Source organism: Equus caballus, chromosome 13 (genome assembly GCF_041296265.1).
Source record: "Equus caballus isolate H_3958 breed thoroughbred chromosome 13, TB-T2T, whole genome shotgun sequence".
Classification (NCBI taxonomy): domain Eukaryota; kingdom Metazoa; phylum Chordata; class Mammalia; order Perissodactyla; family Equidae; genus Equus; species Equus caballus.
In genome coordinates this window covers 28,293,149-28,309,110 of record NC_091696.1, presented here as the reverse complement: position 1 = coordinate 28,309,110, position 15,962 = coordinate 28,293,149, and the positions used below count along the sequence as shown (strand labels likewise).

The window sequence follows — 15,962 nt, the reverse complement described above, 5'->3', positions numbered from 1 at the left end:
ACACACTACACGTACTCTGCTTTTTTGTACTTAGCAGTACATTTAAGAACTCTTCTTATCAGTACATAAAAAGCATATTCTTTATTTTAAAACTACATAATATTCCATTTTATGGATTAAACCATAATTTATTTAGTCCCTTAGTGGTGGCTGTTTATGCCATTTCTAGTCTAGTAGCCTTGTGCATATTTCATTTTGTACATGTGCAATTATGTCATAGAAAATTTATGATAAATGGAATTGTTGGGTCATAGGATAAATTATTTTTAATTTTGATGATTATTAACACCAAATGCGTTCCATTGCAGTTATGTAATTTACATTCTCACCTCCACAGTATGATAGTACCTTTTCCCCCATATCCTCATCAACATCAGCATCAAACTAGTTGCAAATTTTTAAAATGGCATCTCATAGTAGTTTTAATTTGCATATTTGTTATTGTGAGTGAGATTGAGCACATGTCTTATGTTTAAGATCCATCTCTGTCTCTTTTCTGTGCGCTGTTAGTATTCTTTACCCATTTTTCTATTGAACTTTTGGGCTTTTTCTGTGTTAGTAGGAGTTCTTACACATTAGGGAGAGTAATCCTTTGTAATGGAGCTTACAAACATTTTTTCCAGTTTGTTGTCTGACTTTTGACTAACAGTATCTTTAGTCATACCTATAAGTGTTTTTTGTGTGTTTTTTTTTCTTTTCCTTATTTCCTCTTTTAATGTGATTGAATTCTTTTAGGGCTTCTACATTTTGAATCATAGTTAGGAAGCACCTGATAATTTAAATGATAGGTAAATAATTTGGAAAGATAACTATAAAGTGCAGTTTTGTTGTGCTAGCTACTTAATAGTGCAGTTTGGCGGGGGGGGGGGGGGGAGGTGTTTTTACTTTAATTTGAACATAAGTCAAGCAACTAAGTACCACATTAGTTTCATAGCCAGTTATGTAATAATAAATGAAAGGTGGAATCTTTAGTTTGCCATAGTTAATAGTGTATTCTTTTAGGTAATCTATACGTGTTTGTCTCACTTGAATAAACTAGTCACTCTAATAGGAATAATGCTTTTATTATCTTAAAACTTTATTGCAGTTCCATCATGAAAATGTATCTCAGGTACTAAAGTTCAAAAGATAAGATTATAAGAAATTATTCTGAGAAGGCATGTAATAGGTTGATTTTAATACCTGCAAAAGATACTTTTTCTTCTTAATTATCTTTCTTTTTGTGTATACAAGGGAATCATGGGGCTATGAGGTACTTCAATTCCTTACAGGTATTGAATTAGAGAGCACAGTTTAAAATTAGGAGCCATAGAATGTGATCAGAGACCATGCGCTAGTTTATGCTTTCTAAGAGCGCCTACTGTGCTACAACACCCTTATCTGTTCTGTGGAGATCCCATTTTCCTTTCAGTGTATTGATTTGAAGAGGGGAAACAGCTGTGTGGCCAACTGATTGGACATTGTTTTATTTGCTTCCCTTGCCTCTTTGCTGTCTTCTCTGTCATGGTCATTTGCTATTTTGGATGCATTCTTTCACTTTGAGAAGTATGACTTGAAAACTGAATGTTGGGTAAATAATCGTTAGTCTCCACTTAAGTAAATTAGCCGTTGCCTTTTTTGGCAAGTAAAATGGATTTGGAAAGGTTGTCTAACATTTTATAAGTCTCTAACATTTTTGTGCTTCTACTGATTATTTTACTCGTTGACTGGTTTTGTAAACTCATACAATCTTTGAGAAAGTTGTTCAAGATAGTGGTGTCATTTCAATATTATCGATTAAATATATAGATCAAAGCTTGATATATTTTAGCTAATAAAATACTAGTAGAGCAATTTTTGAGTAGGAATATCTTTTAGATGATGTAGTTTTATCTACTTGTACTTCCTACTCATAAAATAGATTTAGCTTACTTTAAGGAAAGTTGTTTAACGTAAAATAATTCAAATTCAAGTTTAACTTTAAGCACAATTTAAATAATCTTAAGTTAGATACTTAAAGTAATTCCATGCATGGATCTTCTATGTAATGAAACTTACTATGTTTAATTTTCCCAGCAGAAATTCAGGAAACAAAAGCTCCCAGTCCTTCCATAAACCGGCAAACCAGCATTGAAACGGATAGAGTGTCTAAAGAGTTCATAGAATTTCTCAAGACCTTCCACAAGACAGGCCAAGAAATCTATAAGCAGACCAAGATGTTTTTGGAAGCAATGCATTACAAAAGGGTAGGTTGAGAATAAACACTTAGAAACATAGAGTTTTGGTTTTAGGAAAGGTCTTAGAGATAATCTAGTGCACTTTGTCATTTTACACCTGAGGAAATCAAGACCCAGAGATGTTAAGTTACTTACCTGAGAAATGTCACTGAACTAAGTTAAAACCCAACTCCCAGGCTAGTACTTTTGGTTGAGTACAACTTGGGATAGCTCCTGTGAGGTAATGAAATGTGTCATAGTGAGAATAACCAACTAAACTTTCTAGTTATCTTATTCTAATTACCTACTGAATATGAAAATTCATTCTCATCTGTTTGAAACTGCCCTGTTGACATTGCCATTAACTGATAATTCTTCCTACTGCATCCCCACAGTATTATTCTTCCTGAATTTCTGAGGTCTAGAACAATGAACCATTCCTGCCATCTTTTTCCACTTCATTCCTGTTTTCTTCAGTCCTAGTGTATGCCAGTTGTGAGCAACCTTTTCCACATGTAGGTCAGGTCTGGAAAATTAAATATTTTCAGAATTGCATTAAAAATTTTTCAGCCATCTTATCTTTATCAAGAAACACTTTATCTGCACTCAGCCTTTTTAAAAAATTTCCTCATCCCAAAAGGGTATGTCTTTTGGCTAAAATTTCATTCAGCACCTACATAATTCACACACACTGCAGTATTGCAATATAATGCTTTACTCGTCAACAAATATTATTTGCTAAGACTTCTGAAGCTGGTTTATTTTGCCACTTTTTAGAAATTAATCTTATTAGCTACTTACTATTAAAATATGTATTGTCTTATAGTCCCTTTTCATGTTCTTTAAGAGATATTTCTATTACAGACAAGACAGGCAGCCATATCATTAACACAAAATCTATTTATATTGAACATAGAGTTGTTATCACCTACTTTTCTCTTCTTAGAAGTCACCATAGCAAGAATTTAAAGTTTATTGAGCAAATGGCTGGGGGTTCAGGGGAGCAGCCTATGCAGAAGAAGCTAAGAAGAATTTACAAGGTTTAGTTTTTTAAACTTCTCTTCATTACAAAATAACTAGAATTTAAAAATCTCACTGTAAGAACCAAGCTTCCAATAGGTCTAAGAGTGGCCACAGATTCAGGGATATATATGGTCAGCAGTGAAATGAAGGATGTGTAGATTTCTTTTGTTGTTTGGACAAAGCCTTATGTGCCCAGAGTAATTTTAAAGCATCACATAGATACAACTAGATGTTAATCTTTCCCATCATAACTAGAAAAACCATAGTTTCTACTTGATGAAATTCCTGGCTTGGGGAAGAGTTTTTTCCCACAAGTTTATTTATATGAAAACATTTTCAAAACACACAGACTACAGTTAAATAAAAGTAAATAAGACTCCAGATACATTTTCCTCTCTTCTGAAAGTGTAGCCTGCCCTGTTTTAAAAAGTGTAGCCTGTGTAACCCTCTACTTCCTCAAAAGACAGAACCTTTAATTTATTGGATATTGCATTAAAGCTTTTTAATAAATACATTTTCTGGGTTTCTCAATGTAGTTTTTAAAACAAGATTCCTTTATTAGCAGTCATTCAAATATACTCTTTTTTATTACTAAGGAAGCAGTCAAACACAACATAAGACCTTTGCTGCTTTCATTGTTCTTTTCCCAGCTGTTCATTCTATTAAAATCTGGTATTGATTACATTATGTAAACTTAAAACTTTTCTGATATTTTCCTGAAAAACTGTTTTTCTAAACCTGAATGAGGAGAAAAATCTGTTATATATAGTATATAGTTTAAAACATAGCTATATCTTCATTTGTCTCCTTTTACCCAGAATAAATAGAAAGATAGGCATCCCTCCTATACCTTAAAATGACTTCGCTATTCTAAACCCTATGTGTATACAAGGAGTAGTTTCCTTGCTGAGTAGTTATTGCTAGAAGAGCAGAAATATATATCCAAAACGAAGAAACTTAATCAACAAAGACTTTAATTATGGTAAGAAAATCGGGGGGTAGGAGGAAGTAACCAGGACCCAATTTTAAAATTAGAAGCAGCAAGAATGAGAAGTGATGCAGCAAGACAACAGGAAAACATCTGAGCTGATGGAATCTGTACATCATAAGACATAAAAGTAGATAAAAGATTGAGTTGATAACTGTGTTGAAAGTGATGAATGAATGAAAATAAGAACATGTGATAGAAGAATACAGTGATATGTGAGAGAAAACTTACAACATTGTTGAGTGGCTGCCATCATGTCTAAGTGAGTGAGGCCAGTGCAGCACAGGCTCCTGGCTTTGGCGTTGTCTCTCAGGACCTCTCCTGTTGTGCACTGCTACAAAACAATTGAACAATAGCCAGAATAGAAGAGGAGATGGGTCAAAATGGAACAGAAGAGAGAGACGCCCTCTACAGAGAAGAAACTCACGGAAGAGAAGGTCAAGTTAGAAGAGCAACTAAAAGAGACTGGAAAAATAAAAGCAAGGTTTGGCAGATACTGAGAACTTGTGGCAGAGGAGCCAAAAATGGTGGAGGCTGCAAAATTATATTTTTAGATATTTAAGGCTTCTGCAAGGACTTGTTAAAGGTTGCATACATCTTGGAGAAGGCAACATGATGTGTTCCAAAAGAAGAAATTGAAGGTGATAACCCTCACCTGAAGAATGTCTATGAGGGCCTTATAACGACTGAAGTCCACACTCAGAAGGTGTTCATGAAGCATGGCCTACCCATGTTGAGTCAATTATGGTTCAAATTGAGCCAAATTTAACTCTTACAGGTGTGAGACTTTGTTCCACATGCTGATTGAGAGGAAAGAGCCAGTCACAGTGGTGCTAGTTAACAAGGTAGGGTACAAACTGCACAGGCACACCTCAAGACCCACCCTGGTGGATGCGGGGAAAGAAACTTAGCTGCCTCTTGAAGAGTTTCTTTTCTTTTTTTTTAAAGCTTTTATTTTTTCCTTTTTTTCCCCAAAGCCCCCCAGTACATAGTTGTATATTCTTCGTTGTGGGTCCTTCTAGTTGTGGCACGTGGGACGCTGCCTCAGCATGGTTTGATGACCGGTGCCATGTCCGCGCCCAGGATTTGAACCAACGAAACACTGGGCCGCCTGCAGCGGAGTGCGCGAACTTAACCACTCGGCCACGGGGCCAGCCCCTAGAGTTTCTTTTTTTTGACTAGCCACTATAACTCTTGAAAGGCTGGTTCACTTTTTTCATCTGTGAATACTTTTGACCTTTTCCCAAACATTGTTGGAAAGCTCAAGTGACCAGTGGCTAAACACACAGTTGCATTAATGAACTCTAATTTGGGAGTCTGTTCATTGATTTTAGGACTACATGTTCAGTAGTTCCACATTCTTACAGAATAAGCCAACAGGACACCACTGGACCTCTAGAGTATCATGAATAACACTATGTCTGCTCAAACTCTGATGACGTCAAAGTATTTTAAACGAATACAACATCTACGGGAATTCTGCTGTTTGGCTACCTGGCCACACCGAACTGTACTGTTTTTTCTGCATCTCACTGTAGCATGTGAGTTACTGGAATACTTAGCCCACTACACATTTCATTCAGTGAAGGAAAGGCAAGAGTTTAAATATTTTTCTTGCTAAAAAAAATTTATGACCTGTCTGAAGAACATGTAAGTTTATCTGTAATTAGTAACTGTCCAGCTGCTAAAAATGATCAACTACTGGCTTTTCCTTAGAGATGTGAAATGAACATATGTACCTTAACAGTTCTCACTGCCTTTGTTTTGCTAGTAATTGAATTTGACAAAAATCAATTACTTTTGCCCTATTTTGTTCCTCTAAATGTAGAAATGTTTAAGTCTATATTCAGCTAACTACTAATGACCTCAAGGTATCTTCGCTGCTAAGACAGACAGTCTCAAAATATGACGCCTGCATGCTTGCTATACTTTAAATGTTAATGTTTACTTTTTAAGTTTTATTGAAGAAGATTAAAGTCCTAATACGTTTATTTTCCTAGAAGAAATTATTGAAGGCAGCAGAATCTAGCAGTACAAAAAATATGGACATAAAAGCTAAAATCTTAATAGATCAAACGGTTAACTATAGTACAAAGGAAGCCTAATGAACCCAGGAAGTAAATCATGAAGATCCAATTTCTAAAGATAGGAGTTCCAGATGAAATACACAGAAAACATAATTTAAAAAATAGTCAAAGATTTTCAAAAGTAGGGGTGGGGAAGAAAAGACTTTAGCCAGACAATTAAGAAAGTACAGAGACCCTCTCAGTATTAATATTCAAAGGAATACACCCACTTGTCAAACTTTTAAACTACAAAGAAAAATTTTTTTAAGAAAAAAACTGTACACAGACGTAGAAAACATGATTCCAGGCAATGATTAGAGAATACTTAAGGAAAGTGGTTCGTTTACACTGCTAGACTCAGTTTTTTCTTAGAAAACTATGAAAAAACTTGGAATTTTGTAGAACCTAAAAGAACTTACCAGCACAAAGTTGCTATCACTTAGCTCCTTTGGCAAGAACTGTGAAGAATCTGAGATTTACACTATTTGCAGGTTAACAAGTTAGCCTGCCATAGTTTCATGGATACTGGCAGAAGACATGAATCTTCTGGGTCAGGAAAAAAGGCCGGTTTATTACAGCAATAGCAGTAGCCAGAGTATTATCAGCATTCGCACCAGTTCTCTGAATATCAATTCCCACAGGGCAATGCAAAGAAGACTACGTAATGCCTGTACATGCAGTGAGTTACATTAGAGAAGAGGACCTTTAATGTGCTGGGAGCTTGCCTGACCCTTGCCCCAGAGGGAAATACTATGATACTGGACAGTAAACAATTTACCCTTTACATTTAAGGGGGGCCTTGTCTGTCTTCCAAGTCTGTTTGCTGTGCAGCTGTCCTTGAAAAGAGTACAGAACAAAGGCAATCAGTGCCTGTCCTCAGAAGATGTGTAGAAATATGAGATCTATGTAGAATTGTCTCTCAGCATCTTTGCAGTATTATAAAGGGAAGAACAATAATAAATGGCCACAGTCATTCCTTCTTTCATTCCACTACTGTTGAGCGCTAGTCCTATGCTTGGCTCTGTGTAGGCACTAAGGATATGTTGGTGCACAGTGTACTCATGGAGGTGACATTTTAGTGGAGATGATAGATGACAAACTAATTTATAATTTAACATAGTGATAAGTCCTACAAAAAGTCTAAAGCAGGGTAAGAGGACAGAGTAGAAGGAAAGTTATTTTACATTATGAAATAAACATGAAAAAGTTATTTTACATTTATGTGACTTAAACACTGTCAATCTGTGCAGTATAAATAGAAATATAAAGAATTTTCTGAATTGTAACATACATTACAGTGATTGTGTAGAGCTGGGGAAGGAATACATGATCCCTTGCCACCGGTAAAACAGGCAATTTAGGCTTTTAAAAGGAGGTCCAGTGTTTCTAGTTAGAAGTGAGTACTAGTAATAATCATAAGAAGGAATGTAGTTTGTTCTGAGTTAAATGTTAGGATTTGGTGCATATCTTGGTAACCACGTTTAAGCTACCTAAGTAGCTGAAAAGAATGGATAATCCATTGCAGAAAGTCCCTAAACTAAAAGAATAATAAATAAAGCATAAATAAAGGAAAATGAAAGTATCACAGTTAAAAAGTTAAGTAAGGTCCTCCATATTAAAAATAAAATTAGATTTACAAATTTAATAGTAAAAAAAAGATCTCTTAAATTTCATAGTGATAGTTCATCTTTCATTTATTTAAACCCACTGTGTTTATTGGAAGAATTTGAGATTTACAAAATGATTTAAATTAAGAATTAGAACAAAAGGACAATTTGATAATATTTAGAATTTACAAACATGTTTTTATGGACATATTCATCATGTAGCTGCTGCTTTTGACTACCCTCATGAAAATCCAAGCATAATATTAAAACCAGACCTGAAAATTGTTTAGTCCATGGGTATATTTGTCTGGTGATCTAATTTAGTACAAAGATGAAACTTACGGAATTTATAGTATAAATTTCTTTGATAAACTCAGAGATTAGGACTAGATAGGAAACAAAAGATCGAAGTCTTCTAAGGAACTGGCAATAGAGAAAGGAAAGCCATGTATTTGACTTATTTGACTTTCTGAGCATGCTCACATGGAGACCCACCCTACCTCCTCATAGTGGAGCAGCAGGAGTGTGGTCGGTAGGATCAGGACTTTTCTCATATTGTAGCCAAGAAATCTACTTGGGTTCACACCACAGAGCATGAGAGAGACAACCTTTCTCATGAGCATCACTAGAAACATCTCATCACTACCATCTCACACAGATACTAGTATGAAACAGCAATACTTACTACTGCTATCGCCATGCCTATTTAGAGATGATCGTTGAAGATAGACAGAGGAAGAAAAAGAAGTGAGAGATTTAGTGTATACCCCATGACACTTTGTCCTTCTGGCTTATAATTATAATAGAATATTTTAATTATTTATTTGCACTTAGTCTTCCCATTTAATCTGAATGCTCTCTGAGCATTTTATTAATCTTTTTTATATTACTGTCTGGTACAGTAGCTGACACTTCTGCTAATCATGTAATAAGTGTTTTCAGAATGGATAGAAATATGATTTTCAGGAAATTTGGGAAAAATAATCTTGAAAATCCAAAGGAAAACAGCATAGTAATAGAGGTATAAACTTAGCAACATGGTGAGATAAATCCACAAAATTCACTTACAATATGACATGCTAGTGACAAAAAGCTAAAAAGCCTAACACATTTTTTAAACATAGCATTTTTAAAAACGATAGCAATGAATAACATTAAATATTAATAACTTAATCTAATATAGGAAGAGGTTCATTCAAAGAATTAAAAGACTTTTGAGGATTGTATCTTGGACCTAGCTGAGGAAAATAAAAAGATAAATTTACAAATCTTTTGCAGATCAATATAAACACTTAAAATATCATTTAAATTACGTTGCATTGTTTATTCTAGAAAAACAAGGACACAAGTATACCACATAATCTTTTTGGGTGATGGGGGAAATAAGGATTGAGGAGGGGAGGTTTCTAAATCTAGCAGACTTCAAAATGCATTCTAAAATGAAAGTTATCACAACTAGATGTGATTTTGATTAAAAAAATAAAAATATAGAATAGTGAAATAAACCAGGGATTCTAGAAATAGATTTAGTTTCTCAGGAGCAAATTATAACTGGAAAACAAAGGGGAACAGGGTTTCTTTTTACTAATTGCTGCTAAAAAAAGACAAGGAAGTTTGTATAACAGATTATTTAAGATCTATGTGCCTTATATTCCAGCCAAATAAAAGAGCTAAACATGAAAAAACTTAGAAGAAAGTAGATTAAGATATTTATTTCACCTGTGGAGAGGACCTAAAATTGAACTGTTGAAGAATTGTTCTTAATGATCAGGTAAAAGGTTTAATGGTATTAACTTTGTAAACATCTGTGCAGTGAAAAATTAAAGTCAGGTTAAAGTGGAAGGAAACAGCAGGAAATCGTGGTGAGTATATAAAAGCTTAACATTATAAAATATATAAAATTTACTAAGGGTAGTACATAGACCTTATTAGACAAGGGATCAATTTTAATTCAACCAAATGACTCTTGTATAAATAACTAATTAAAAGAGTAATGAGAGTTGCTGTCAGTCTAGTCACAGAGTGCTGTAAGTGCTATGAGGTAACTACAAGGTTGTTTTGACTAAGGGAATGAGGACAACTTGTTAGAAGAGGTAAGATGTGAACTGAGTCTTAAAGGAGATAGTCTGGGAACTTGCTTGGACAGCTATTGGACAACTGGAGAGGAGTAAAGGTAATCTGGACAGAGAGAGTAATTTCACAGTGTTAGAGAGATGGGAAAACTAAAAGCAGATACTCAGAACAATAGGAAACCTGACAGGGTTAAGTGAGGAGCAGGATGGGCTATTTGGACTGAGTGTGCTCTTCAGCATCCGTCTGATGGACAGCCATTGGAGGTTTGAGACCCAGTTTGACCAGATCATAGTCTAAGATCATCAGTTGGACTGTGGTGTGTAAGATGGGTGGAAAAATGAGGAAGATCAAAGGTGAGGAGATAGCTAAACTCCAGGTGAAAGGTAACGAGGGCCCAAACCAAGAAGGGATCGACAGGAGAGACATTGTAAAGGCAGAGGGACAGGATGTGGTCCCTGCTGCTGACCCCAAGGCATCTTTTCTGAACTAAGCCAGAACATCAGGGTCTGCATGCTTCCCTGGGGTTTTATCAGCCCATGGTGTGTGTTGTCATTGGCCTGTGCAGAGGCAGTCTATGAGAAACAGTCCTTTGGAATTTGTCCTGGGCCATATTCATGCTCTTCTACGGTGACATCTTTATAAGACTGCTTGGGAGAAATTTCTGATTTTGTTGTCAGAATTTCACCTGAAGAATTAATTTCCTTTTATATTTTGGGCACACAATTATGCAACTCTTTTCATTTTAGTGATGATTGCTAGAAAGTTTGGTTAAAGACAAATTTATGGGGTGGCTCTTGACTGACTTCTGTGTCTTCAAGGAGTACATTTTTGTGTTGTCATCATTCCTGCCTCTACTTTCTTTTTCTCTCCATGTTTTGTTTTTCTTTTTTATCACCTTCTAGTTTATTGTGCTGGACTGCGTTTTTCTTTTATAGAGACTTCAAATAGTCTTTGGAAGAAAGTGGAGAATAAATATATGTAATTATACCTATAGAATTAGTAAAACTAAATAAAAATTATAAAGCCCAGCATTGTAGGGTCCATGGAGAAATAAGTACACATACTTGGCTAATGACTGTACTGTGGGTTTTCCTAGGATTGTAGCTAGCAGTAGGTACTTAGAGCTATAAAGTTTTCATACTTAGTACTGTTAATGCCACTTTTGAAAATGTATCACAAAGAACCCGAAAGAAACAGTCTCACACAACTCTTTCGAGCTGCAGTACATCACAGTGAGGCAAGGAAAGGAGCCCAAATGCGCAGTGGCAGAGGATGGCTGAACTAACTAGATAATATGATGGAATGTCACAAAGCCATCAAAAATGATTAAGTAGATTAGATAAATAGAAATGTACATAAATGTGTAGATTATCAAAATCTGCATTATACGCATGTAAGAATATATATGTACAGCAAAAAGAAATAAGAGGTCATGGGATGTTGTAAATAGTATTACTGGGTAGGCTTTTCTTCCCTGCAGAGTTAATATAGTTTGTAAGTACTTTTGAGATTAGTACCAATTCAAGGAGTGAGTTTTGGAAACTGTGAAATTTAGACTTTACTCATGATCTTTCTTCAGCTACCAAGCAGCCTCTTTGTCCCTTTTTTTCAGGATTTAAGCATTGAGGAACAGTCAGAGTGTACTCAGGATTTTTACCAGAATGTGGCTGAAAGAATGCAGACTCGTGGAAAAGGTAATACTTTGTTAGCCAGCCATTGAGGGATTGCTGGTGGTTGCACAGGCCTGACTGCTGAGTCTCTTAGCAGTTCCTCTCTTTCTCTGAAGGCCTGGTTGGTTGTCCACTCTGTCTGTAACTACTCCACTGATACTCCGGTAGCTAGTCTCATACTTAGCAGTGCCTTTGAATACCACCATGTAGATCATTCCAAGATCATCAAAGCAGTTGGATAATTTATTGAGCAATGCTTAATAACTTCATTAGGGGAAGAAGCAGAGTCAGTTAAAACCCCTTGGAAGGGTTCTAAATGAAACCTCCATCTTGGAATTACCGTCTTAGTGAGTCTTTGTTCATGGTTATGTATTTGGGGCAGGAAAAAAATCGAGAAACACTGACTTAGTGCTTTAGGTTTTTACGGACTCTTGAATTTGACTTCCAGTGATGTTGGATTTTAAGATGTACTTAGCATATATGTATATATGAGAAATCTGCCCCATATATATACGTCAGAGAGATCTCTAAGGTTTTATAGTAAACCTCAGAAAAATGAAAGGTGAGTTTTGCCAGCATTCATCAGTATTGGGAATTTCAAGTGCTTTTCTGATGTAGTAATAGAGAGTGACCCATGCTGAGGTTTTTCCACTTGGCCAGGTATCTACACCTGTTAGGTCCTGCCACAACAGCTTAACTTAGAAGTGGGGATTCGGTAAAACGCAGTCCCAACAGTAGAGATACTTTTTAAAAGAGTATTTTTTTAATGTAACATCTCATACTTTTGTTTCTGGGTGTATTTAATGTCTTTTTAGTAAATTAGTTTTCTGCTGTGTAGAAAGTACTATGAAAACATACTCTTAATTTTAAACGTCCATCCTTCTCTTAAGCTTTTATATCCATTTGGACATTTCAGTGCCTCCAGAAAGAGTTGAGAAGATAATGGATCAGATTGAAAAGTACATCATGACTCGCCTCTATAAATATGTGTTCTGTCCAGAAACTACTGATGATGAGAAGAAAGATCTTGCTATTCAAAAGAGGATCAGGTAGTTGATTGTTTTGCTTTGTCTTGTTGTATTTACTACTACTGATGGAAGAACACATTGTGGGAAAGCAAGGGCACTTGAGTTTCAAACCTTTAGAGCAAGTAACAGTAAGGTCTCTGCCATCCTTAACATGTAAGCTTCTTGGTGGTGTCAGAAAGAAAAGGAATATGGTAAATTGACAGGAGGCTGTGACTGTCAAGGCACTGGGTGTCATTTTTCCTCATCCCTACCAGGTGTGCTCATTGTTCAGCCATTCCTCCAATCACGTCTTTCCACTAGCACTGGGTTGATAACACTTTGCAAAGCATCCAATCTTCCATGGCCAGTAGACTGAGCCCCAGTGCTCTCCATGTCAGTGGCAGTAAAACAGTTAGGAAATAGGCCATCTAAATGTAGGAGTAGGGCCAAGATTTAGAATGATGAGGTGTTTCTGGAGAAGAGGGGCCTAGGAATCCCAAATGGAGTTCCAAGATAACAGGGCTGGTAATTGGTAGATCTGTACTTGATGGTGTTACACCAGAAGTGAGGAGTTGATGTTGGGAAGATGGAAAATAGGCTTTGGACTGAGAAGCAAGGTGAAAGCATTAATCAAGCAAGTGGTGAACGTCAGCAGCAGAATCTCTAGAGTGAAGTTACGATGTGACCAGGAAACTCAGTGATTCAGTCTGAGGTGACACATGCTTGTTGACCTCTTACATAGGCTCTGCTGTGCCTTGGAAGTTAAGGACAGAGCCTAAAAGGACATTAATGGTGGTGAACAGTAAGGACAGGGAGCAGCAGATTCTTCTCAAATCTGCACTCTCAAATATCGAGTGCTTTTCAGTCTTAGTATAATCTCATTTCAACCAATAAAATTGCCCTCTGCTTTTCTTGTGTTAAGTGCAGAAGAGAAGCCTCATTTTAGGTTTCTAGTTACTTGGATACATCAGCTAAGCTCCTAATATGTGCAGGGGGGATGTGTGTAGGCCTAGGATTGCCTCATTAGTCAGTGGTACCCCATATTTTCCCTTAACTGAAGGAAATGACAAGATAAATTACTACAGTCCATTCTTGGAACTCTTTTTTTACTGTCTTTCTCTCTTTGTAGAGCCCTGCACTGGGTTACTCCTCAGATGCTTTGTGTCCCTGTTAATGAAGAAATTCCAGAAGTGTCTGATATGGTGGTGAAAGCAATTACAGGTCAGTGAAATGGAGAGCTTTTATATTTGGATCTTTTGCCCTTGAAGTTCACATTTTGCTTTGTAAATCCATACTTATTTCAGTGAGCAAAAAGACAGTGAAGTATTTCTAAAATGCAGACTGCCAGAGATATATTGAAATGTGGTAAAAGTGATTTGCAACAGTGTTAGTTTTATGAATTTGAAGCGTTCAGATTAGCAGGTCAGCTACTTTTCCCCTTCACTTTCCCTGATCAGGGTCTCTTATTTCTTGGGCATTGAACTAAACTAAGGTCAAATACAGCTATGGTAAATTTCTTAAAACTCAGTTGCATTTATGTATTCAAAATAATTTTGGAAGATGGGAGAGACCTAGTGAGGCAAGGTAAGCCCCAAGCTAGAGTTAGGTATTAAAGTGATGCCTCTAATTGGTTGTTAATCAGAGATGTGCTTTGAATTATTTTTCTGGTTTGTTCAGGAAGTAAATGAAGTGACCTAAATTGATGTGGCTCTGCCATTCTGAACAGGTCCAGGCATCTGTTTCTTATTCATAGGAATAACTCAGGAGAAGTGTAACACAAAAGTTAAAAAACAAAACAAAACAACAACCTCCTAATGGAGAAGACATCTAGTCTTGGCCAACTTCTCCTTTTAATTAAGGAGAAGAGTTGGAAAGATTTGCTCATTTAGAAATTGTTGATGAAATTCTACTGGGAAGGAAAGTGGGTCAGCTACTGTTAGCATTGTTGGAGGCAGGCCATTAAGTAGGTTCCTTGGGTTATAAGAACCAGAAACTCACTCAAGTTACAGGAAGAAATGAGGGTTTGCTTAAGATGTTGTCAGGGTTGGCAGGGAGTCAGGACTCTCACCGAAACTTAACTCTAAGACCCTTCTAGGGACTGGGTTATCCTCTATTAACATGGTTCTTCCACTTTCACAGGTTCTGCTTCTCTTTATATATCTTCGCATTTCAACTTCTCTTATTAAATGAATTATTCTCTGTAATTCCCTATGTAGAGCCTGATTAGCCTAGCTAGGTACTGTCATCTTTGTTGTTCAAACTTTTCTGCTAGGCTATGTCAATAGGTCCCATAAATTGACTCCTTTGGGTCAGTGCCCACCTCTACTCCTACCTCTTGCTCAGGGAACTTTGTAAGAGATTAAAGGTGAGAGCTTCTCAAAAGCCTGGATAAGGACCTTGTACTTGCATTTTTCCAAAGACTCTTAGTAGTAAGTTCAAGACCAACTGGTTTATGTTTAAAGTACTGCATAGGAATTTATGTTGAGGACTCTTTTCTGAAAAGCCACAGGACAGACCTTGTAAAGCCAGAAACTACAAGTACCAGACTGTTGTTTACTTAAACATAGAACTAACAAAGTGGATTTCAGCACATCGACAGTTCGTTGTTAATAGAATTTAAGAGGTAAAACTTTTCTCTTAAGGAAGCTAAGATAGAGTGTCAAGAGATCTTTTGATAGTGAAAATTTGGCCACAAGATTTTAAAAGCCTTCTTACTCTTTCTCATCTTAGCTCCCATATCTTGCTAATCCAAGTGCAGAGACATTCCGCCTCTCTGAGGACCAACGGTTGTATGACCACTTTCTTCCTAACCTAAAATTCTCAGCCTAAGAGAGGACAGTCTATAACAATGGTCTTAAACATGGAAATATCAGTTAAATTTCTCCAAATTGTCCTGTGTGCTACTAATCAGCATTATCAGTTTTGTTTATAAATACACTGAATGAGGAATTTTCCATTTCACTTGACATCTGTCACCATTGGGTAGAGGCCAAGGATGCTACCAAACATCCTGTAGTACACAGGACAGTCCCCTATAACAAAGAATTATCCAGCCCAAAATGTCAATAGTACCCAGGTTGAGAAACCATGGTGTAGGAATATAGCCTGCTTTGTTTCCTGTTAAAAATAAGTCTAGACATCTGCTAAGAAAGAGTGCCTACACTCAACTCTATCTTTCTTACTGATTACAAGGAAAAGCCCAGGACACAACACCCAAGGCAATTTTCTGAGGACTGAAAAGTAAATAATAGCAGACAGATTAGGGGGGATCATTACTAGAAGAACGGGGAGTTTCTGTTTTATTTGGTGTTTCCTCCCATATCTCCTAGTGTG

The 15,962-nt window shown here is 36.4% G+C and overlaps 1 protein-coding gene and 1 pseudogene across 8 annotated transcripts in view; both read left to right on the top strand.

The window, feature by feature from the left end:
• RABGEF1 (RAB guanine nucleotide exchange factor 1) overlaps positions 1 to 15,962 on the top strand; it is a 75,575-nt gene that overhangs the window by 45,276 nt on the left and 14,337 nt on the right. For 4 of the 8 annotated variants that reach the window (XM_005598713.4, XM_070231783.1, XM_070231782.1 and 1 more), the window contains 4 exons: positions 2,056 to 2,225; positions 11,565 to 11,646; positions 12,539 to 12,671; positions 13,759 to 13,850. In XM_005598713.4, coding sequence (XP_005598770.1) covers positions 2,056 to 2,225; positions 11,565 to 11,646; positions 12,539 to 12,671; positions 13,759 to 13,850 — 477 coding nt within the window. The remainder of the gene's footprint in view (positions 1 to 2,055; positions 2,226 to 11,564; positions 11,647 to 12,538; positions 12,672 to 13,758; positions 13,851 to 15,962) is intronic. The other 4 variants (XM_001914702.6, XM_070231786.1, XM_070231787.1 and 1 more) reach the window with 1 other exon arrangement.
• Positions 3,179 to 5,263, top strand: LOC111767601 (grpE protein homolog 1, mitochondrial pseudogene; annotated as a pseudogene).